The following is a 25,792-nucleotide window of genomic DNA, read 5'->3' as shown; positions in this document are numbered from 1 at the left end:
ATGGGTTTTCCAACATGTTACTGATTCTGAGTAACATCCCTCATCATCCATTGTATTTGGGATACTTTCTGGACAAACATTAGGTCAGTATGTAACGTGACTGTATAATTCCTGCATATCCATGCACTGAATAAAGTATTTTGTATAAACTGTTAAGAATGAGCTTTTTATTAAGTAAAAATGAATTTTCTGGAACAGAGAACATTATAAACCCTATTAATGCAATTTACTTGCAGATAATTTAATTTTGTTCACGTTTCTTAACTAGCTCTAATGCGCTTTGCATGTGACTAATAAATTATACAACAAAGACATCAGGATTTTGAAATCAAAGTAAAATAGTAATTAAAATTTTTTTTTTTAAACAGCAGCCGTAGGATGACAGTGAACTAAAGACAGTGGAATGTTTAATACATCGAGTGAGCTGATAATTTAATAATCTGTTAATTGTTACAGCTTTGTTTGCAAATTATGATAACAGCCAAACATACTGTAGGAAGTCGATGCACTTGAATTCAGCGGACCAATACAAACCAGCCACCCTCCCCCACCCTGCAAGATACAAAGAAGTAAAGCAGTACTTTATGGGTGATTCATTCTTACCAAGGAAACAAATTACACAGATAAATTAATTTAAAAAAAAATTATAAACGCCATATGAACTTTCCTTTTTTTTAAAACCCGAAGCCGTGCAAGTTTTTCCGTCTCAAGTGGTCTAGCATTGGTAAAGGTTTTTGACGGACAGATTAAAGTCTAATCTGTTTATGCAACCACTTTACATTAATGTGCTTTAAATTTGAGATTATTAGAACAAGGCTAATTACCTGAGTGGAGTTAGATAGTTGGTTTTTCCACGGCTCCTCTGCGCTGCTGGTCAGGTTTGTGCGGTTATGAGGTAGAGCGAGAGAGTTTCTCTGCGGGTAAGGCACGTTTCCATTACTTCCACTTCCCGTTATATGATTATTGCCTATCAACATAGTGTCTGTACTACCCATCGTCCCTGTGGTACTGCAGGAAACTAGGCCTGCTGGAAAGGGTCCATTAGCCACAGGCTGCACAGGGCAAGCCGGACGGATTCCAGGCTGAATGACATTAGGCACTCTGGTTAACGCAACTTGAGGTTGCTGACCAGAGAGTAAGTTTGTAGGCAGTGATGAGTCAGCTGTTGGCCCATTAGCTATTCCAGTAGATCGTACCTGCGCAGCTCCTATTTGTCTCATCTATTTAACAAAATACAAAATAAAGCATCTACAGTGCAGTCTTTAATGATTAAGAAAAAAAAAAAAGCACTTTATGGAAGACTTATTAAAGTAATTGCAAATTGAACTCAAATACTATTATAACTTTAAATAATTGATATTTACTGGAGAAGATTAACCTGCTATTTGTATGGGCATTTGTCTTACCAGTTTGATTAAAAAATAGCAAAGCATGTTAAAGAGATAAACTATTGTCAAACATAAATGTCATAAATGTATAGCGAGAATATACATTAACATGAAGGGTTACCTGTTGCTGCTGCATCAAGACAAACTGACCCTCCAACTGCTCCAATAACAATTTTTGTGCTGGATTTAGGTTATTCCTGTTTGCTCGTAGCTGTTCCAAGTGCTGAAATAAAATCATTAGCTTGTCATTACAGAGCCATGATTTGTACACATACCTAACCAATATGAAGTTGACAGATTTTCAATTTTGAGTTCACCCTTCCATGTAAACAGAACACTTAATATTTACCACGTTTCTGATTAAAAAGTAACAAATGTACTAATAACAGTAATGGCGAGTAAAACCAAACACTGTATTGTCAGGTTTGCTTTTTTAGTATGCTCTCGAAGCTTGGTCACAAAGCGGGTTTTTTTTTTTTAAATGTTATATAACCACTTTAGGACAAGATGAGGGAACTGGAAATGTCTAGGTATTATGATCTATTTAAAAAGTCAACATTTTCATGTAAAGATAATTTGTTAAGTGTTTAGTGTAAACTGATTTCAAAAGTTACTACAGGTGCAGTCTCATTTCAGGACTTGCTGGACCAAACAGTTGGCATTGCAGCATAATGATTTTTGGAAAATCGTTTTATAACTCTGAATTTTTTTTTTAAACGGTCTCATAGTTGTAATTGTCCTATTCTTAATTAGGCTGTGGTCCCAGTGCGTTCTACAATCCACACCTCGGTGTGCGCTGTGCGCCCAAGCACCGCCTCCAATCTATCTGGGCCCAGTACATGTGTTGGCGCCCATTTAGCAGCCACGCTGTACTGCAAGATTTCACACATACAATTGTTTTGTATGGGGAACTTGCGACGGAGGCGCTGGCAGTTCAGCCAATGATGGCTAACCAGCCACGTGAGATCATGGCCAAGCCCCTGCAAAACCCCCACCACGCCCCCTCCCGTCGCAAACTCTCCCTCTCTCCCAGGACCACAATCTGCGGTGAAGTGCTGTGCACGGGCCGATACACATCCCCTCCCTTTTTTTAAATTTTATTTTGTATATAGGACTAGCTGATATACACGGCGTTGCCCGGGCGTGGAAGGGCAGGGGGCATGGAGTGGAAGGGCGGGGGGGGAGGGGCGTTGAAGGGCGGGGGGGGGGGCCAAGGGGCGTAGAAGGGTGGGGAGGGCAAAGAGCAGGGAGGGGCGGGGGGGGCAAAGGGCAGGGAGGGGTGGGGGAGGCAAAGGGCAGGGAGGGGCGGGGGTGGGGGCAAAGGGCAGGGAGGGGCGGCAAAGGGCAGGGAGGGGCAAAGGGCCGGGGGGGGCGGGGGGGCAAAGGGCAGGGAGGGGCGGGGGAGGGAGGCAAAGGGCAGGGAGGGGCGGGGGGCAAAGGGCAGGGAGGGGCGGGGGGGTGATGGCAGGGAGGGGCGGGGGGGTGAGGGCAGGGAGGGGCGGGGGGGTGGGGGCAGGGAGGGGCGGGGGGGTGGGGGCAGGGGGGGTTGCAGGGAGGGGCGGGTTGGGCAGGGGAGGGAGGGGTGGGGCAAAGGGCAGGGAGGGGCGGGGCAAAGGGCAGGGAGGGGCAAAGGGCTAGGGGGGCAGGGGGCAAAGGGCTGGGGGGGCAGGTGGAGGGTGGCAGGGGACAAAGGGCAGGGGGAGGGAGGGCAGGGGGCAGGGCAGGGGGGGCAGGGGGCAAAGGGCTAGGGGGGAAGGGGGCAAAGGGCTGGGGGAGGGAGGGCAGGGGGCAAAGGGCAGGGGGAGGGAGGGCAGGGGGCAAAGGGCAGGGGGAGGGAGGGCAGGGGGCAAAGGGCAGGGGGCAATGGGCAGGGGGAGGGAGGGCAGGGGGCAAAGGGCAGGGGGAGGGAGGGCAGGGGGCAAAGGGCAGGGGGAGGGAGGGCAAAGGGCAGGGGGCAAAGGGCAGGAGGGGCAGGTGGAGAGTGGCAGGGGACAAAGGGCAGGGGGAGGGAGGGCAGGGGACAAAGGGCAGGGGGAGGGAGGGCAGGGGGCAAAGGGCAGGGGGAGGGAGGGCAGGGGGCAAAGGGCAGGTGGGCAGGGGGGGACAGGGAGAGTAGGGGGGGAAGGGAGGGTAGGGGGGGGGGGCTGGGAGGGTAGGGGGGGGCAGGGAGGGGGCAAAGGGCAGGGTGAGTCTTGGACGCGTTTAATAACCCACTCCCCTGCGTTTACTCACCTTGCACACGGCCGCGCTCCTGTTCCTACGGGTACCGGCCGCCGCTCTCCTCCACCTCGGGCTCCTCCGCGGAGAGGCTGAGACGCTCCGGTGAGGAGGTGCTGTGCTTCCCGCGGGGAGAGGCGGAGACAGCCGGAGGAGAGGCGGAGACAGCCGGAGGAGCGGCCTCTGGGACGGGGAGCGGCCTGTGTGAGGGGAGAGCCGCAGAGAGCGTGCTCTGTGTGGGGGGGGGGAGGATAAGCGGGGCGGGGGGTGAGCAGGGGGGGTGAGAGCGGGCAGGGGGGGGGTGGGGTGGGGGAGAGCGCCGGGTGAGGGAGCGGCCTATGTGAGGGGAGAGCCGCAAAGAGAGCGTGGGGGGGGGGTGGGGTGGTGTGTGTGTGTGTGTGTGTGTGTGTTGGCCCGTCACTCCGCCTCAGGCCAATGAGAGGTGTGCGGGGGCGGGCGGGCGGACCAAGGGAGCAATCTCATTGGCCTGGCCCAAGGTCCAATGGGATTGCCGCTAGGGACACAGGGAGGGACACAGGGAGACACATACAGACATAGAAACATATGACGCTTTCACAAATATATAGTAAGAAGTAAGATTGAAGCAGGGGGTCTCCGGAGCTGAACAGAGTTAATTTCAGCTATGGGAACCCCCTGGTCATGCGGGCCAATACAAAAGCCGCAAGGAACAACGTCACAGCTTCCTATTGGCCCATTTATGTCGCCATTAGGTTAGCCACACACAGCCCGGAGCTGCTACCGTCATCCCCTACGAAGGTAAATATGTCAAGAAGCGTCCCCAGAGCTAAAATTAACGCAGTTTAACTCTTGAGACTCCACGTTTCAAACCTATTAAAAAATAAAAAATAAGGAAAGCAGGACTGCTGCTTTAAACATATCTTAAATCTAGAACCCCCATTCATTTTAGTTTATTTCCTGTATGTAGATGGTGCAGTAAAAGGCTACCTACAGCACTCCATTCTGTCCTCCCTGACTACAGTAATGTTGTGATTTTTGCAAACGTGCCGATTGCTCATACCTGTAACTTCTGTGGCGTCAAACACCACGAATGTACTTGTTGCTGTGCTGGAGTATGTGACACTGAATTGACACTGCTCCATGTATCAGAAGCATTCTATTGAGACGAAAACAAAAACAGACGCTGAAATCACATTTAAAAAACACAGTTCGTGTGTTCAACACGCATAAAACTGCCCACATGCAAAGTAACTAAGCTTGACCAATTGTTTCTGAAACTCTACAGTTGGTTGGGCCTTAAACACAATCCCTTTAAACATGAAGTGGTTAAAATAAAGGAGAATTTCTTTAAAAGATGGATAAGAAGTAAAGAGTGACACAATGTGTTTATTTTCATGTCATTACCCAGAATCCCTGGATGCAGTGAAAGCATTGTATGCTAAGCGTTAATGGGGAAAGACGGGGTTGCAGACCTGCCTGAGACATACACCACAAGTGGTATTTTGAGTTACTGTTAAAAGATGGAAAATCTTTTATAGCCAAATTTCTTCCATCCTTAAGTGAAGTTGATGGAAACAAAACACAGCATGAGCCACATACATTTTATTTATTTTTTGCTATGCAAAATACCTTTGCTGGACTAGATGTTCTTTTCCTCTTGGCAGGACTCGAAAGTTCATCTACCTGGCTAGAAGGAATCATGTGTAGTGGCAAGGAGTGCTGTGAAATCGGTGTTTGACTGAGGCCTAATACAGATTCATTATTCTGATGATGAGGTTTACAGGCCTAAGAATTATAAGAAAGAAAAGATGGTTCGGTGTAATAAGAGTCAGTTACCCTACCAGGAACTTTTTTCAGTAATTTATAACAGATAAAACAAAAAAACAATGTGGCTACACAAGTGCTGGTTCCGATTAATGAATACCAGCATTAACACACAAAAAAAAAACAAAAAACGAACTGATGGAGAAATGTGTACTTATCCTTTTAAATAACCACCAAAATGATTACACTTCAAAATAATGAAGATCCACAAAGGTTCTTAATTGGTACCCAGAATATACTCCCAGAACAGGGGAAATGTATCCTTATTATTATTTTTTAATAATCGCTAAATTCCACTTATTTGGGTGTACAAAAATATAAGCCAGTCCTGTGCTCAAGTAAAAGAAACTTGATACTAAAGATTGAAAATAATTTTTAAAGCTGGGCATCTGCAGAACATAACCCAACTTCTCACCTGCTGTGCTGAGTTCATGGCACCCTGCCTGGAGGTAAGCTCTGCGGGGATTGGTAGGCTCCATGCCTCCTCAATACTAGGAAGCAATTTAGTTTTATTCTGTAGACTACCTTGTGGAAGGTTACACAACTGAGCCTAGGAAAAATTATGTAAAAAGGAAATTTAACACAGGCCTACTTTAGTAAGAGCATGTCCACTACAACTTCCTAACAAGTACTGAGCTTTTCAAAACAGAATATATTTAAAATTTGGATTTTTAGAAAGGTAAATAAAATAGAGGGTAACCAGAATATCAACCTTTGTGAGAATAAGTCAAGATCCGTGGAATGTTAAAACGGTTTTGCTTTTTGAAAACTTCAAACAAGAGATAAGGTCACACTTGTTTGACACTGTTTCCAATCAGGTCTATGACAAATTAAAATGTAGACAGAACATGAAAAAGGTGTGTACATTAATATACAATTGAGAAAATGGGTGAAATGACATTCTTTTGAAACTTTTCAACACACACACACACACACACACACACACACACACACACACACACACACACACACACACACACACACACACACACACACGGAATGTTATTGAAACAAAAAACATGGCACATTTACATACCAGCTTGTTTTACATCATTCTCACCTAACATTCCTGAGGTTTTTGGACATGCTTAGGGCAATCACTTTAATTTAAGTATTGCGAACTTTACCTGTAAGTACTTAATCCGTGCTGCAAGTGCAGAGGTATTACTACAATTTTTGCTCCTCGTTGCATTTAGGTAGCATTTAATTGCATCCTGAGGCTGGTTGCAGGATTCATAAAGTGTGCCCAAGTCCATCCAGGCTGCAGCATGGCCATGATCCAACTGTACAGCACAAATGTAGGCCTGCAAAGCATCCATAGGCTGGTTTTGCTGCTGATATAGCACACTGAAATACAAAACAAATCATATTTTAATGAAAAAGTCTGTTCAACATAAATACAGAGTAGTAACATACATTCTTTATAGACTGGACAATAACATATTTACAAGGTGTTTGTTTGTGTCTTTCTTTAATTCCGTAAAAGACATCAGTTGTGTCAGTTGCCAGAAATGCAGAAAAACAATTTTTTTTAAATAAATTAAAAAAAATTAGAAATGCCACTTATCACCTCTATTTAGCTTCTTGCTAGATATGCAATGTTCATAAAATCAAAATGATAAATACACAAAGCATATTAAGATAATATAATCAGATGCAGTCATGACCATTACGAGAAAAGCGCTTATGGACTCATGATTGCAATGAAATCTGTGAATGATGTAACTTAATCATATCTTGCTCGTCCTTCACCAAAATTTATACAGTTAGGTCCAGAAATAATTGGACACTGACACAATTTTCAAAACGTGGGCTCTGAACGCCACCACAATGGATTTGAAATGAAACAACCGAGAAGCAATAGAAGTGCAGACTTTCAGCTTTAATTCATGGGGTTGAACAAAAATATCGTATGAAAAGTTTAAGAATTGCAACCATTTTCATACACAGCCCCCTTATTTCAGGGGCTCAAATGTAATTGGACAAATTAACACAATCATAAATAAAATGTTCATTTGTAATACTTTGACGAGAATCCTTTGCAGGCAATGACTGCTTGAAGTCTGGAACGCATGGACATCACCAAACACTGGGTTTCCTTCTTTGTGATGCTTTGCCAGTCCTTTACTGCAGCTGTCTTCGGTTATTGTATGTTCGTGGGTCTTTCTGCCTTAAGTTTTGTCTTCAGTAAGTGAAATGCATGCTCGATCGGGTTCAGATCAGGTGATTGACTCGGCCATTGCAGAATATTCCACTTCTTTGCCTTAAAAATCTCCTGGGTTGCTTTCGCAGTATGTTTTGGGTCATTGTCCATCTGTAAAGTGAAGCGCCGTCCAATCAACTTTGCTGAATTTGGCTGAATCTGAGCAGACAATATATCCATATACACTTCAGAATTCATCCGGCTGCTTCTGTCTTCTGTCATATCATCAATAAACACTAGTGAGCCAGTGCCATTGTAAGCCATGCATGCCCATGCCATCACACTGCCTCCACCGTGTTTTACAGAGGATGTGGTATGCTTCGGATCATGAGCCGTTCTAACATACTTTTTTCTTCCCATCATTCAGATACAAGTTGATCTTAGTTTCATCTGTCCAAAGAATGTTGTTCCAGAACTGGGCTGGCTTTTTTTAGATATTGTTTGGCAAAGTCTACTCTGGCCTTTCTATTCTTGAGGCTTATGAATGGTTTGCACCTTGTGGTGAACCCTCTGTATTTGCTCTCGTGAAGTCTTCTCTTTATGGTAGACTTGGATAATGATATGCCTACCTCGTGGAGAGTGTTCTTCACTGGCTGGATGTTGTGAAGGGGTTTTTCTTTACCATGGAAAGGATCCTACGATCATCCACCACTTGTCTTCCGTGGACGTTCAGGCCTTTTTGTGTTGCAGAGCTCACCAGTGCGTTCTTTTTTTCTCAGAATGTACCAAACTGTTGATTTGGCCACTCCTAATGTTCCTGATATCTCTCTGATGGATTTTCTGGAAAATCATCCTGGATGGCCATCCGCCGACTGAAACTTAACATGGCAAAAACAGAGCTCCTTATACTACCTCCCAAACCTGGCCCTACTACATCCTTCCACATTGTTATTGGAAATACGATCATTCACCCAGTAGCCCAAGCACGCTGCCTAGGGGTCACACTTGATTCCTCTCTCTCATTCTCCTCTCATATTCAAAACGTTTCTAAAACTTGTCGCTTTTTCCTCCGCAATATCACAAAGATACGCCCTTTCCTCTGTTACTCAACTGCTAAAACTCTGACTCAGGCCCTCATTCTCTCACGTCTCGATTACTGCAACCTCCTGCTGTCCGGCCTTCCTACCTCTCACCTGTCTCCCCTACAATCTATCCTAAACACTGCTGCCAGAATCACTCTACTCTTTCCTAAATCTGTCTCAGCGTCTCCCCTGCTGAAATCACTCTCCTGGCTTCCGATTAAATCGCGTATCTCACACTCAATTCTACTGCTCACTTTTAAAGCTTTACATTCTTCTGCCCCTCATTACATCTCAGCCCTAATTTCTCGCTATGCACCATCACGACTCTTGCGTTCTTCTCAAGGATGTCTTCTTTCTACCCCCTTTGTATCTAAAGCTCTCTCCCGCCTTAAACCTTTCTCACTTTCTGCCCCACACCTCTGGAATGCTCTTCCCCTCAATACCCGACTAGCCCCCTCGCTATCCACCTTTAAGACCCACCTTAAGACACATCTGCTTAAAGAAGCATATGAGTAGCACTGGATAATCATGGACACATGACACAAAGCTTGGCCTCCTGCAGACGCACTTACTAGTATTCCCTCCTACTGTCTCTGTACGTTCTCCCTACCTACCAATTAGATTGTAAGCTCCTCGGAGCAGGGACTCCTTCCTTAATGTTACTTTTACAGTATGTCTGAAGCACTTATTCCCATGATGTGTTATTTATATTTGCTATTTATATGACATGTATTACTACTGTGAAGCGCTATGTACATTTTATGGCGCTATACAAATAAAGACATACATACATACATACATTTTCTATTTTTTGCAGCCTAAGGATGCCCTGTTTCACTTGCATTGAGAGCTCCTTTGAGAGCATGTTATGGGTTCACAGCAACAGCTTCCAAATGCGAATGCCACACCTGGAATCAACTCCAGATCTTTTACCTGCTTAATTGATGATGGAATTACAAAGGAATAGCCCACACATGTCCATGAAACAGCTTTTGAGTCATTTGTCCAATTACTTCTGGTCCCTTGAAAAAGAGGGGGCTACATATTAAAGAGATGTAATTCCAAAACCCTTCCTCCAATTTGGATGTGAATACCCTCAAATTAAAGCCAATAGACGGCACTTTAAGCCGATAGACAGCACTTTAAGCTCATATTCATTATTTAACTGTAACTTGAATTTATTTTGGTACACAGTCGAAATAACAAAACTTGTATCAGTGTCCAATTATTTCCGGACCTAACTGTACATCCAGTATTATGGTGAAATCAGATTTTATTATTACATTACAAATGACAAAATGATTAATTAAATGCAAGATTACAGTGATCATGTATGCTGCTGTTGGTTGCTGGCATGAAATTGTATATCAACATATGTACTTTTCTACAAGAGTTGTGGCATACTAGAGGGTACACCCCCACCAAAAATGTAAGCTTATTTTTTTATTTTTTTTACATTATTGGAATCTGGAAATTGAGTTTAATTCCACAGGAACCACTGGTTCCAATTATATATAAATTATGAATTTTTTTCTTTAATCGTATACGGGGAGATTGCTGTTTTATTTGTATACAAAAAATTGTTTTTACATATTCTTGTGAAATTAGTGAATGCCATTTACAATCAGAAAAGGTGAAGGGGAAACACAAATTGGATGTGCCCCCTAAAAGAATTCACTTAAATGCACACCACCAGGTATAAAAGTTAACTTTTAATAAATTTACTTAAAACATATATTACCAAAGTAATGTGTAATGTGAATTAAAATTATATTAAATCAACGCTATCAGGCATCCGTGTCGTCAATTATAAAGTCATACTATCCCAGTTGACCACTTAATGTTGGTGGGATATAGAGGACAGAGGATGCTAAGAGTCAGGGTATTAACGTTTTAAGTCTCTATTGTAGTGCGCAGTGCTGGTAATTTAGCAAGGAAGCTGGATATTTAATCCGTTGGCCACCCACTTGTGAACATTTATATACTCCTACTACTTGGTCTCACCGTTGCTCCAGAGGGGTTAATACCCTGACTCTTAGCATCCTCTGTCCTCTATATCCCACCAACATTAAGTGGTCAACTGGGATAGTATGACTTTATAATTGACGACACGGATGCCTGATAGTGTTGATTTAATATAATTTTAATTCACATTACACATTACTTTGGTAATATATGTTTTAAGTAAATTTATTAAAAGTTAACTTTTATACCTGGGGGTGTGCATTTAAGTGAATTCTTTTAGGGGGCACATCCAATTTGTGTTTCCCCTTCACCTTTTCTGATTCACTTTTCAGTTCACAGTTTGCACCCATCATTTGATTACCTTATTTATGTACATAATCACTTTATTCAATTAGTATGGTCCTGTGATCACTCCCTATCCTTCTGTTGTCTCTCTAAATGCCATTTACAAAACCTACACAAGAGCCAACAATCTTACCAAACTTTACTATGATAAAAATGTTGAATGCTTATGACAGACAAGTCATGCAAAAGCCTTAGAAAGCAAGAGAGAACGTTTGAGTTTTAGAGTGCATCTTGTCAAACATTTAAATTTTGTTTAATGGAAATGCATGAACATTTAAGGCTCTTTCAGTAAACATGATACCTAAATATCTTAAAGGATCAATGGTAGCGGACCCCTCCCTACCGCCCTCCCAAATCAATTTCGTAAACAGTTGTATAAATTGAATCGGCTTTTGTCGTGGGAGAGGGGGTTTGGCCCGTTATTAAAGGGGTTACACCCCATTTGGTCACCCCCTGCCCTCACCTGGGAGGCGAGGGGTTAGCTGGACTGATGTCCAGTACTGTGTTTATGCCCCTGCTTCAGCATTAAATGTGTATACCCTGTGAATGTGTATTTTCCCCATCTCAGTGTTTGCACCAACACTTACACTGGGATCCAGTCGGGAGGGAAAGGGTTAATGTTAATTTTGTGTTTATAGCCCTTTGATCTTTTTTTCTGCCTTTGCAGGCTCCATTTTGCAGTCTCTCCATAGGTCGCCATTGAAGCCCCATGTAACCCTATGGAGATTCCGGCGATTTGTGCCCGATATCGCAGAAGACCTGCAGGTGGCGCCCGAGAGGAGGAGCGGCGGTTCCCCATTGAAAGTGAATGGAGTAATGCATTTCAATGGGGATTCCTCGACTCAGACCTCCAGGAACGGGCTGGCAGCCAGCAAGATCGCAGAACCGCAAAAGCGGAAACTTTGATCAATCCCCAGTCAAGTTCACGTTCAATTGGCATGGGAAACTTAGGTTCTAGGGCACCCCGGAAAAAAAAAATTTTTGCCCCTAGATCCTAGGAACCCCCTCACTCGACCCCAACCGGGTCCGACAATCAATGACCATGGTAAAGGGTCGCGCTCGCTACGAGGGTCGCACCATTGACTAATGGCAGAGGTAAAAGCCGCGAGGTGAAAACGGCTAAGTCAAAATGTGCATAAACATGAAACCCATAACGCCAGTTCTGTTCAGCCTAGAGGGCTGAGATTTGGCCACCATGTAGTCATAGTTCTGGCATGACTGCATGGCAAATGCCGACCCTCTCGGAGCAACAGGATGGATTAATGGTTAAGTTTGGGTTTCTGCCATTGACTTGCATGGCAGAAAAAAGCCACTTTTGTAAATGTGCTTTTAAAACTGTATTTGTCTAACTCCGGTCCGGTGGGTCACAGCGAGCTGAAACTGGGTCACCATGGAGAGACCCTCCGGCATGAGGGTCTGGCAATTTTCAGCCCGCTCTGCCCAGCCGAACGGATTATTTTAATAGGTTTAGATATTAATGTACTGTCTTTTGGGTCTGGAATAAAAGCCCGCAAAAGATACTGGCTCTGCTATACGTTAATGGTCAGGGGGGCGACCAGTTGTCTACAACAGACCCCCTGATCAAAGGCTTCACCCCTCTGATTGTGTACACTAGGGTGGAGAAAAGCAGGGCTTGAGTGGTCTGTAAGTGTTGTAATTCATACTTACAAAGGATTTCCTGACCAGATACACGTCTGGTAGACTTTAAGGCGCCCTTTCTTTAGTGTGGGGTCTAGGGAAATGAGATCCCAAGTGGAAAATGTGTGCATGTGCCAACTAGCTGGGGGCATGGTCCAACAATGCTTCCCACGTTAGCTGGCAAAGAGGGATTGGGTGCAGGTAATTGTTAACCAATATTTGGCACCCAATGTTAGGGTATAGGGCTGGAATCCCATATAAACCAGTGTAAACCCTATGCCCATTGTCTTCGTTTCAACATCTGAAAGAATCCCGATTACCTTGATGAATTGCTAATCCTGTCTTTGATTACTTCATTGCCCCATCCCATGTAATTTATCATATTTTAGTCGTGTTCAATTCAACCCAGTGATATTTGTGTATATTATAACCCTGCACAAGCTCCCGTGACAGCTTTCAGCAAATACTTTGCCGCTTTTGGTTTCTTTGAAAATTAAATACAAAAAAAATCAGTCAAGAGCTTCCTCAACTCCATATGCTACCCTGTCTTGTTGGATAGAGAGCCAGTAAAGGTTCAGTAAAGGGAAGTTTGCCTATGCAAAAAGCATGCAAAAAGCAGACAAAAGTGAGTTAACCAGAGGAAATCAAACCCCTCTTCTCAGGTTGTCATGTATTACAAATACATTATATATTTAAAATAAACTTCTAGGTGCTGGATTTTGGTTAAAAAAAAAAAAAGGCATCGCTCATTCAGATTTCACTGCTTTCAGTAAACTTTTGTCCTATGGGGGATTGTCCTTTTAAACTCTGCATTCAACACACTGCAGATTAAATGTAAAATGCACACAGACAACCACTGTAACCATTTTCTAATTACAGATACCGTGTAGTTAAAGGCAATGCACTATAAATGAACTTCTTTTACTTATCTTTAGAATTAAAACGGTGATGCAGTCGTCTTGGCTTGCACATCAGAAAATGGAATGCTTTTGGGAACTAAACTCGTGTAGCTATTAAACCAATTGTCTACAGCACTCAAACAGGATCTACCTCAGTGAGATTGTTACTGTTTGAGTGCTGTGGACAATTGGTTTAATTCTGTATATTGTTGGGAGAAATTATTGTTATCCCCAGTCCAACTGAACAGAACTGGTCATTTTATGCAAAAGTGTTTAGTTCAGTGACAGAATTGTTATATTAACTCAATAACACTTACCCTATAGAACACCATGTATCGGCACTTGCCTCTGACTTATCAATAGATTGCCTGTAGGATATGAAGGCATCCTGAACTTTCCCGATACTGGAGTAGCACCTGTTGAGTAAAAAACAAAGTGTGTTAAAATCATACTGCATTTTTAGCCTCATTTCAAATGTAACCCTGTTATGCCATATACCAAGTAATTTAAGGGGAGGGTGGGTGGGGGGGAGGGGTGAAATCCCTCTTTAATGCAGTTGTTTCCAACCATTTTTTGGTCAATGAACCCTATGCAATTCTGATGAACCCCAACGCGCTAACTGCGAGTTTGAGACATGATGCATTGTAAATTATTCTTCATTTGGTGCAATTTTAAAATGACCTTAAAATTACAGGGAACCCTTTAGGGATTCGCAGGGACACCCAGGGTTCCTAGAAACCCTGGTTGAAAAACACTGCTCTAATGAGAAATTTGAAATGTAGAGGGTAGGGACCCTGAAAAGCAAGCTGATGAAAACGTTTTCTTAACCCTTCATCATTTTATGTTAGTCGCTATCCTGTACTAGCTCATCTTAACACTGATCAACTCCATACACAAGGAAGTAAATATTATAGCGTTGTGTTTTTTATGTTTATTTGTAAAGATAATTATAAAAGTGGCATTTTTGAAGGACATTAATCAGCTGTTTTAAGAACCTAAATCGGAAAATAGACAATTGATTACGCTAGAATCATTTAAAATATTTGGTAATTAAATCTTCTATTATAATATCAATGTATATATTTTTTGTATATAGACCTGGTGTTTCACTAGCCTAAGTAAGTTGCAAGCATCATAGCAGTGCCCTAAACAAGATACATCTAAGCAAATACACTTTACCTTCCAAGAAAATACCAGGATTGACCAGAGTTGGGATCTGCCTCTAAAGATTTCTGCAGATACTGAATAGCATAGTTGGCCTTTGTGGTTTTGTCTCCCAACTGATCAACGGTGTGATGCATCCAACCTATAAAACAGAATTCACTTGCTAGACTTAGTCTTATAAGCACCTGGGAATATATTCCCCAGTACAAAACTTGTTACCAGTATATAGCATGAAGATCTAACTTGCCTCCATTACAGAGATCGGTGGAGTTTGCTCCCTTTAGTTTGTATGATCTGAGACACGGCTTAATTAATGGTGCATGAGTTTAAGGTAAAGCCTAGAGAAAGGATAGGTAATTTATCTTCTTATTGCTTCATATTTCATAAGGTTTATTTAGATCAAGATGATCCAAGTTCAATCCATGAGGCCAGGTTTTCAATGCAATGTAGTCCTAACCATTATGCCCTACTAATAATTAGAGCTAAGTTAATTATGTATTCAATAGTGAAATATTGAGAGAGAAAAAATACAGTCTTCACGGCCCTTGACAGTTAAGTTTGGACAATCCTGATTTAGATTTCCCACATACAAATCCAGGATATCCATAAGGTCAAGGGGGTTTCCAAAGAGCAAAAATTAGTCAAACTCGTCCATAAATACATTAATAAATACCATAACAAATTTCCATGAAATAACCTCATCTAAGTAAGATGAAAGGAGAACCCCCTCATCCAACAGATGTCTCATGCAGCAGAATTGGTTAAATAAGCACCATTGTGAAGGGAACATTGTGAAAATGCTGTTCCATTCCCATTGGAAGTGAAGCTACAGATGCTAGATACTTCCCCCAGCACCACAATGTGGATAGACAACACAAATGGTTCACACAAAATATATATATATATATTTTTTAAACAGTAACCCAAGTGCTCATACAAAGCTCAAAGCAGTGAGACACATATAGTACATACAGATAACACTAGAAAACTTCTAAAGACTAAACCAAGTTGGCGCAGAAAGGATGGAGCAGATAAGATAATAGTACAGGCTGAAAAAAAACTGAAATGCCTGCTTGCTAATACAAGAAGCCTGACAGATAAAATGGGAGAGCTTGAATTAATAGCTGCAAGGGAACAGTATGATGATATAAGCATTACTGAAACATGGTGGGATGAAACTCGTGACTGGGAAGTTAATCTAGAGGGTTATTCCCTTTTCCGGAAGGATCGAGCAAATAGGAGAGAAGGTGGAGTATGTTTATATGTTAAACCGGATCTAAAACCTATTATAAGGGAAGATGTTTATGAAGGGAATGATGAAAATGTAGAGACCTTGTGGATAGAAATTAGCAGTGGAGGTAAAAGTATAAAGAAATTGTTTGTAGGGATATGCTATAAACCACCAAATATCGGTGAGATTGAGGAAGCTAAAATACTTTTGCAAATGGAGAAGGCATTAAAACTAGGTCATGTTTGCATAATGGGTGATTTTAATTATCCAGACAGACTGGGGAAATGAGATTAGCATTACAACAAAAGGAAACAGGTTTTTGGGGGTGCTTAAAGACAATTATATGACCCAAATTATTGAGGAACCAACCAGGAGAGGGGCAGTACTGGATTTGGAAATATCAAACAATGTAGAAGTAATAACAAATATTCAAGTCCTGGAACATTTGTATAACAGTGATCATAACATGGTCTCATTTGAAATAAATGATCAAAAAACAGATTACTTGGGTTCAACAAAGACCTTACATTTTAGAAAGGCAGATTTTAATAAACTGAGGTCTAACCTACATGTAATACACTGCGATGATGTTTTTGCAGGGAAAAAAGTATAAGATAAATGGGCAGTATTTAAAACATTGTTAGAAAAGCACACTTATCAGTGTATACCCTTGGGTAATAAGTATAAAAGAAATAAGTCAAAACCAATGTGGCTAAATAAACAGGTAGGGGAGGAAATGGTGACAGAAAAAATAAGCACAAACCCAAATAACCCAGTGCTATATAAATAAATTAATATCACCAATGGGGAGATGCAGCTGGTATGAGGGTGTTTCCCAACACCCTTAGATTAGGAAACAAGAACACTCCCAAGCACAAAAACTCTCCTCAAGTACACGTAAAAAGGAGAAAAAACAACATAGTGCAAATGTGTATATAACACGTAAATGCAAATTAAACTATTGAATGCCCACTCTCGTGGTATAGAAATTTTTAGGCGTTTCCAGATTTCTGATCTGGAGCAGTTTCAGGACAAGTATTCTCCCGAACCATACATAAGAAGAAATATGTATATAGTGTAATACAATTTAATAAAACATATATATGAGAGTGGTGAGCTCATTCAACTCGCGTTCCCAAAAGAACAAAGGCAATCTCTGTGTGATCGCTGTGTGACACCCTGAGGAAGATCGTATCCACGATTGAAACGCGTAGGGTGGTCCCCTAGGTGCTTGGAGAACATTGAGCTGTTTGCCGTTCCTGCCTGTGCCACTGAAGGACGCCGCCGCATGACTGCTATGAGATTGCAGAGATTGGAAGCCTGTCTGTGACGTCATCTGCTGCGATCAGCTGTGTGTCGGGGATGAGGAACGCACAACTTTCCTGCTCCAGTCACGGCTTCAGAGAGGCACGGCTGAGACTTTATACAAGACCCAGAGTGGTCAGATTGCCTTTGTTCTTTTGTTTTATGTTTTATTAAATTGTATTACACTATATACATATTTCTTCTTATGTATGGTTCGGGAGAATACTTGTCCTGAAACTGCTTCAGATCAGAAATCTGGAAACGCCTAAAAATTTCTATACCACGTGAGTGGGCATTCAATAGTTTAATTTGCATTTACGTGTTATGTAAACATTTGCACTATGTTGTTTTTTTTTTCCTTTTTACATGTACCTGGGGGGAGTTTTTGTGCTTGGGAGTGTTCTTGTTACCTAGGAGAGGAAATGGACAAGAAGAGGCAGGCGGCTAGATTCTTTAAGTCAGAAGGGACGGAGGCATCTTATCAGAATTATAAGGAATGTAACAAAATATGCAAAATTGCAATCAAATTAGCAAAAATGGATAATGAAAAAAGGATTGCAATAGAAAGTGAGATCAACCCTAAAAAGTTCCTTCAGTACCTAAATAACAAAAAAATTAGAAAAGAAAATGGAAAAGCAGAGGTGTTAACTAATTTTTTACCTCTGTTCTTACCAGGGAAGAATCAATTGCAATAGTAGTGCTGCAGGAGGAAACCACAACCTCTATATGAACGAACAATTGGTTAACTGAGGAAGAAGTTCATAGGCGGCTTAATAAAATTGAAGTAAATAAGGCACCTGGTCCCGATGGCATACATCCAAGAGTCCTTGAGTTATGTTCAGTAATAGCCAAACCATTACTTTAAATATTCAAGGACTCCATTTCCACAGGCTCGGTACCACAAGATTGGCGTAAAGCAGACGTAGTGCCTATATTTAAAAAAGGGAGCTGGGATCAAAACCGAAGAATTACAGACCTGTAAACCTGACATCAATAGTGGGGAAGCTACTCAAAGGTTTAGTACGGGATAATATTCAGGAATACCTAATGGAAAACAAAATTATTAGTAATAGTCAGAATGGATTTATGAAGGATAGATCATGCCAAACTAACCTTATTAGTTTCTTTGAAGAAGTAGGAATTTAGACCAGGGTAATGCAGTTGATGTGGTCTACTTAGATTTTGCAAAGGCTTTTGATACAGTTCCACAAAGAGGTTAGTGTACAAAATAAAGCAAAGTGGACGCTGTAACAATATTTGCACCTTGATTGAAAACTGGTTGAAGGATAGACAACAGAGTTGTCATAACTGAACTTTTTCAGCTTGGGCTTACTTTGTGAGTGGAGTACCTCAAGGATCGGTACAGGGACCCATGCTTTTAAACATGCTCATCAATTATCTTAAGGTTGGCATAGAGAGCAAGGTCTTCATCATTGCTGATGACATTAAATTGTGTAAGGTAGTAGAATCAGAACAGTATATTATTTCTCTCCAGAAGGATAGACTAGAAACTTGGGCAGGTAAATGGCAGATGAGGTTTAATACAGATAAATGTAAGGTTATGCATTTAGGAGCAAGAATAAACAGGAAATTTACTAATTAAATGGGCATAAATTAGGAGAATCCTTTATGGAGAAGGATTTAGGAGTACTTGTAGACAGCAGGCTTAGCAATAGTGCCCAAAGTCATGCAGTAGCTGCAAAGGCAAACAAGATCTTATAGTATCTTGCAATGAATGGAAGGGAAGTAAACATAATTATGCCCCTTTACAAAGCATTAGTAAAACCACACCTTGAATATGGAGTAAATGTAGGGGACCACTTCATAGAAAAAAGACATTATGAAACTAGAGAAAGTGCAGAGAAGAGCCACCAAATTAATAAAGGGCATCGATAATCTGATTTATGAAGAGAGACTAGCAAAATTATATTATTATGTTTACATTAGAAAATAGACATCTAAGAGGAGATATGATAACTATATACAAATATATTCTAGGACAGTACAAGGAGATTTCAAACAAACTATTCATCCCAAGGATCGTACAAATGAGACAGGGTTATCCTTTAAGGTTGGAAGAAAGGAGATTTCACCAGCAACAAAGGAAGGGGTTCTTTTAAATAAGGTTAGTTAAAATGTGGAATTCATTACCCATAGAGACTGTCAAGGCAGATACAATAGATATGATCAAGAAAAGGTTGGACATCTTTTTAAAAAGGAAAGGTATACAGGGATACACCAAATAAGTAAACATGGGAAGGAAATTGATTCACGTAGTAATATGATTGCCAATATTTGGAGTCAGAAAGGAATTTATTTTTCCCCTTATGAGATATCATTGGATGATATTTCACTGGTGTTTTTTGCTTGCCTTACTCTGGATCAATAAACTGTAAGTACAAATATAGGAGAAAGTAGCTGTTGTCTAAATTTAGCATAGGTTGAACTTAGAATGATGTATTTTTTCAACCTCATCATTTAAACAGGGGTGAGCAAACTTTTTATGCCGAGCCCCCCTTTTCATCCATGAAATTTTTCGGGCCCCCCCTGCCTGATGTAATCAAAATCACATGACGTCAGCGCACGTGAGCTGGTTCAGCCATTGAGGGCGAACCAGCTTTGTAATGCCCCCACCACGCGTCTACAAAAAAAGTATTTACAACACAAATTACATAACTTAAAAATAAATATCATGATATTTGTCTAATAGCGTCCCCATTTCTGCTGTATTATTAATCTCTCTCTTCCCGCCACATTAGAACCTCTCAGGACCACTCTCCCCTCTCCCTGTATTTCTCACTCCCCCTCCAGTCCCTCTCTATTCCTCCCCTCAGTGTCTCCCCCTCCCTCCCCCCAGTGTGTCTCTTTCTCCCTCCCCCCATTGTCTCTCACACTCTCCCCTCTTCCAGTCTCTCACTCCTCTCCCAGTCTCTCCCTCTCCCTGTATTTCTCACTCCCCCTCCAGTCCCTCTCTATTCCTCCCCTCAGTGTCTCCCCCTCCCTCCCCCCAGTGTGTCTCTTTCTCCCTCCCCCCATTGTCTCTCACACTCTCCCCTCTTCCAGTCTCTCACTCCTCTCCCAGTCTCTCCCTCTCCCTGTATTTCTCACTCCCCCTCCAGTCCCTCTCTATCCCTCCCCTCAGTGTCTCCCCCCACTCTCTTTCCCTCCCCCTGTGTCTCTCTCTTTCTCCCTCCCCCTAGTGTCTCTCTCCCTCCCCCTAGTGTCTCTCTCCCTCCCCCCCATTGTCTCTTACTCTCCTTCCAGCCATTGTCTCTCCCTCCCCCCAGTGTCTCTCTCATCCCCATGTCTCTCTCACCTCCCTCCCCATGTCCCAGTCTCATCCCCCCATGTCCCAGTCTCATCCCCCCATGTCCCAGTCTCACTCCCCCCCATGTCCCAGTCTCACTCCCCCCCATGTCCCAGTCTCACTCCCCCCCCATGTCCCAGTCTCACTCCCCCCCCCATGTCCCAGTCTCACTCCCCCCATGTCCCAGTCTCACTCCCCCCCCCATGTCCCAGTCTCACTCCCCCCCCCATGTCCCAGTCTCACTCCCCCCCCATGTCCCAGTCTCACTCCCCCCCCATGTCCCAGTCTCACTCCCCCCCCCATGTCCCAGTCTCACTCCCCCCACCCATGTCCCAGTCTCACTCCCCCCCAATGTCCCAGTCTCACTCCCCCGTGTCCCAGTCTCACTCCTCCCCCGTGTCCCAGTCTCACTCCTCCCCCGTGTCCCAGTCTCACTCCTCCCCCGTGTCCCAGTCTCACTCCTCCCCCGTGTCCCAGTCTCACTCCTCCCCCGTGTCCCAGTCTCACTCCTCCCCCGTGTCCCAGTCTCACTCCTCCCCCGTGTCCCAGTCTCACTCCTCCCCCGTGTCCCAGTCTCACTCCTCCCCCGTGTCCCAGTCTCACTCCTCCCCCGTGTCCCAGTCTCACTCCTCCCCCGTGTCCCAGTCTCACTCCTCCCCCATGTCCCAGTCTCACTCCTCCCCCATGTCCCAGTCTCACTCCCCCATGTCCCAGTCTCACTCCCCCATGTCCCAGTCTCACTCCCCCATGTCCCAGTCTCACTCCCCCATGTCCCAGTCTCACTCCCCCATGTCCCAGTCTCACTCCCCCATGTCCCAGTCTCACTCCCCCATGTCCCAGTCTCACTCCCCCATGTCCCAGTCTCACTCCCCCATGTCCCAGTCTCACTCCCCCATGTCCCAGTCTCACTCCCCCATGTCCAAGTCTCACTCACCCCCTCTCCCCATGTCACACACGCTGATGCAGGAAGCAAGGAGATGCTGCTGTGTAGCTGTGCAGCACAGCGCCACCTAATGGCCAAAAGAAAAATTGCAGCTGTAGACGGCTTTTTTTCCTCTGCTCCTGGCAAAATCGCCGCTGCTTCCTGTGCCCCCCCTAAACAATCTTGCGCCCCCCCAGTTTGCGCACCGCTGATCTACTATGTAACTACAGTATGTAACTCAGTAACTACATACAGCAGGAATACCGTCTCTCTCTCTCTAAAGACTGTGATTAAATTAAGTCTTCTGTGGAAGGAAAATGCATAAATTACTGTTATCTTTCATTTCCTTTCGTTGACGCTCTCCATAGCTTTACAGGATGCTTGAGGTCAGACCACTCTCCTTTGGAAAGTGTGAGCAGGAAAAACTATATGAAAGGAAGCGCTTTCATGTTCCGGGACTCAAAATCTACTTTACATCTGCTATTGTGTAAAAATCCACTGGGTGCTTTTAGAATTCGTGTCACTTTTTGTATGAAAGGAATTTTTTTTAATCTTATTTCTGACAATCTGGCTAACGCTTACCTCAAGGCTGGAAACAATTTTTTCCACTTTCTTGTAGAATAAACAAATGTACCAATTACAGTACCTCAACTTTAATCAAATAGAATATTAGATACATTAGAACAGCATGATGTAAGTATGAAAGTATGATTTCTACTTTCACATGAAATCTGGATGTTAATTTAGGAAGGAAATTAGGACTCGGTAAAAAGACCATGCAAGGCAATGTATTCATTTTTCTGATTCTTTTTAGTGATGTTATGGTAACTGGAAATTCAGTTTTCAGAAGCCTTGACATGTTAAAGATGATAATAAAGAAATTAAAAACAACTTTGACTGTACATCCCACATCAGGATAAATTGTTTTACCGTCCAAAAAAACAACTAAATGATTTAATGACAACTCACCAAGTGTGAGTCCATAAATGTTCCTAGAGCAGCTATCTCCAATATCAATAAATCTTAATATATAAAATCGAAAGGTTAGTGCTATCTGCGGTGAATCCGATTGGTCCTCAGCCTCTGGCCAATCAGATTGGTGGCTCTGACGTCACCCAACTGCCACTCTCTTCCCCCTCGGCGCCACACACACTCTCTCTCTCTCTCCTCTCCCTTCTCTCTCTCTCATCACACTCACCTCCCTCCCCGGCGCTCACTCATTTCCCTCCCTCCCCGGCGGGGGAACAGGCAGTGGGCAGGCAGCCTCCGGAAGGACCCCCTTCCTCCTACAGCTGCCTAAGATGGCGGCACCCGGAAGGACTCACCTCCCTCCCTGGCGCTCACTTCCCTCCCTCCCCGGCGCTCACTTCCCTCCCTCCCCGGCGCTCACTTCCCTCCCAATCCGGCGCTCACTTCCCTCCCAATCCGGCGCTCACTTCCCTCCCAATCCGGCAGGGGGACAGGCAGTGGGCAGGCAGCCTCCGGAAGGACCCCCGCTCCCCGGCGCTCAACCACTTCCCCCCACCGCCCAGAGCACGCTCTCTACGGCTCACCCCCCACCCACACACGCCGCTACCCCGGTCAACATCCCCGAGGAGCAGGAGGAGGGCGGCAGGGAGTTGCGGCCGCGCAATAGCTCCTTTGTGCCACCGGGAGTCGCCGGAGGCCACGAGGGGGGAGAGAAACACTGGCAGGCCGAGGAGCGCGGCATGCTGCCAGGTGAGGAAATGCAGGGGGAGGAATCCATGCCTTTGACGCCCCCCCCTGCCTTTGACGCCCCCTCCTGCCTTTGACACCCCCCCTGCCTTTGACGCCCCCCGTCCCATCCCTGCCTCCGGGCAACACCGGGTATATCAGCTAGTTAAGCAATAAACAGAGTAAATAATTCTTACAAAAAAAAAAAAAACAGGACTTCTGCAATAGAAATAAAGGAGAATCAATCCTCATGTTGTCATGGACAACAATGTCTTCCGGAAAGACTTTGATTCCTTAATATTCCACTCAATTTCTAGGCCATAAGGGCAAGTTTTTCTAAAGTGGGACTAAATATTTTAACTGGATTAGGCATATAACATTCATCCGTCAGGGATCCAGCAGGGATCCCGGGATGACATCTGTCAGGGATCACAATTTGTCAACTGTTTCACGGCCTCCTCAAAACAAGCACTTCTGGGACAATTGCACTAGATCACAACCAACTGTGCTGGCTCTTTTCATATTAATTAATACTTATGCTATGAGAGCAATCAGAAGAAAAAAGGTATGGCTTAAAATTTGCAACACTGATAGTATATCGATTTACTTAACTGAATAGGGCAAATTAGCACAGTACCTGCATATTAAAATTTGCTGCCATCATGTATACGTGCAGCAAACAAGGACGCAAACTCAGGGACCATTCTCCTGCACAGGTAATCCACTTAGTGAAACCTTCACAGAGGAACAAGTAGCATCTAACAGCAAAACTTTTTGTTCATCATTGCTGATTAATTAAATTTAGAACAAAGAAAGGAGCAAAGAACCGGAGAGTTTTGGAGCAGAGGGAAGAAGAGGAACAGTCAGCTGAGAATACCTGACAAGCGCGGTCTCACTACTTTCTTTATCGTGATTAATAAAATTAACTGATATTGCCTGAAATAATAATCAATACCAGTCTCGGCAACAATTGCAGCAGAAAATTACTTTCAAAATATGAGAATGGGCTTCATTCCAAAAATGCTTGTAGGATCCTAAATGAATTACTGTACCTCATTGATAAACAATACCCCAGGAAAGATCCTCACCTGAGGAAATATATTGCCTAAAAGTAACTATTTGGTAGTCTGTTAACGCCAACAATCTTAGGCCTCGTTCAGGGTGCAGGCTTCGGATTGAGGGCGTGCTGCCGTGCGAGCTGCCGTGGGACACAAAGTATTCAAATTGAATATTGGTTGTCAGGGTAGCAGCTGCCCTGTCTCCGAAGCCCGGAGTTGACGCTGGCTACAGTTTCAATAAACAAAAAAAAGCGGTTTTTGAAGCTGCAGCAGCGTCACTGGGACCTCGGCAGCCAATGAAATCATTCTTGAGAATGATTTCAAGACTGCAGCCTCGATCCCTAACCTCAGGTCTGTAGCCCCGCCCCCTCCCCGCCTCCTGAAAACGTCTGCTGGGGATGAACACACATCGCCCAGCAGACTGCCGCCCTCCCTCCCTCCAACTCCTGTCTCTGGCACCCTGAACGAGGCCTTAGAAATTGTCACAACTCTGCTGTGTTCCAGTGATCTTCTGAATTTCTGTTCTAGGAAGCTGTGCTGCCAAACCTATAGGAAGATGAGCCCAAAGCACCAATTCTATGGTAGACATCAGAAACTCCTGCATTATCGAGCTGTGTGTTTTGGATATCTCCTTAAAGCGTGTTACTGATTAGTGAGAAAAATTATATTTTCCCGTGGAATTCAGTAGATAGGCTGATTAGTCTTTTGAGAGCTTAATTTAATAGAATACTGTGTAAACAATGACAAACTTATCACCTATTTTTTTAGGCTCACTGATCCTGTTTAGATTTGCCTATTCAACAGAATCTGATCTAAAAGTATTTTGTACCACAATGGATAGGTCAAAAGAAAATGCAATTTTGGCATCTTATCTCGTTATGTGAAAGACTACCTCTGGAGAGAAAAACTAATGTAATATAAGAAGCTAACATTATAGGGATATAAGAGCTGAACGTAGGGAATGGAGAGTTGAATATTTGTGGACCTTTGTTATGCTGCTTATTTTGTATAGAAATATTTCACGGTGTACGTGTTTGAATTTAAATGTACCTCTAAAAGGTATCTTGCACTTTTGAGGCACTCAGAAGTCATACAGCTATAAAGCACTCTTCCAGCTTATGCTTCCCACCAGCCATGTGTGTGCAGTAATGAATGAATACCAAAGTAAGTGTCTGAATTCTAGCTAGTGCATATCTGAAAGGGAAGGAGTCTCACTTTTTTCATGTAGGAAAGAGGGAAAGAATCTGTAAATCTGTACTTTTGAACACTTTTGTCCAACAAAAAAAAAGCAATGAAGTTTACTAAATGGTCTCCAGATCGAAATAAGTATCACTGCTAAAGATCTGAAACATCAATCCCCTTCAAAATGTTTTGAGCCAAATTCATATTATAATTTATATGCTCCCCAAGCATACACATTTGTTTTCCTCTTTCAAAAATGCAGTAACACGAGAATAATTATTTATTTTTGATTCTATGACTTCGATGACAAGGACACCCACTTAATTCCATCCTTGAACTCCTGTTTTTAAAGGGTCTGTATTGCCAAAAATTAAAAATATTATAAAGTATCAAAAATAAGGTGCAAGAACAGAAGCAGCAGTTTCGATAGACAATGCAAAAACAAAAT

At 43.2% G+C, this 25,792-nt stretch overlaps 1 protein-coding gene across 3 annotated transcripts in view; it reads right to left on the bottom strand.

Annotated features, from left to right (window-relative positions):
• The window catches only part of KDM6A (lysine demethylase 6A), a 224,068-nt gene that overhangs the window by 69,484 nt on the left and 128,792 nt on the right, over positions 1-25,792 (bottom strand). For 2 of the 3 annotated variants that reach the window (XM_075589737.1, XM_075589740.1), the window contains 8 exons: positions 14,660-14,786; positions 13,798-13,896; positions 6,536-6,755; positions 5,824-5,958; positions 5,214-5,369; positions 4,645-4,740; positions 1,510-1,611; positions 825-1,220 (listed from right to left, as the gene is read on the bottom strand). In XM_075589737.1, coding sequence (XP_075445852.1) covers positions 825-1,220; positions 1,510-1,611; positions 4,645-4,740; positions 5,214-5,369; positions 5,824-5,958; positions 6,536-6,755; positions 13,798-13,896; positions 14,660-14,786 — 1,331 coding nt within the window. The remainder of the gene's footprint in view (positions 1-824; positions 1,221-1,509; positions 1,612-4,644; positions 4,741-5,213; positions 5,370-5,823; positions 5,959-6,535; positions 6,756-13,797; positions 13,897-14,659; positions 14,787-25,792) is intronic. The other variant, XM_075589739.1, reaches the window with a different exon arrangement.

This window comes from Ascaphus truei, chromosome 3, assembly GCF_040206685.1.
Source record: "Ascaphus truei isolate aAscTru1 chromosome 3, aAscTru1.hap1, whole genome shotgun sequence".
Lineage (NCBI taxonomy): Eukaryota > Metazoa > Chordata > Amphibia > Anura > Ascaphidae > Ascaphus > Ascaphus truei.
This window is presented reverse-complemented; position numbering and strand designations above follow the sequence as displayed.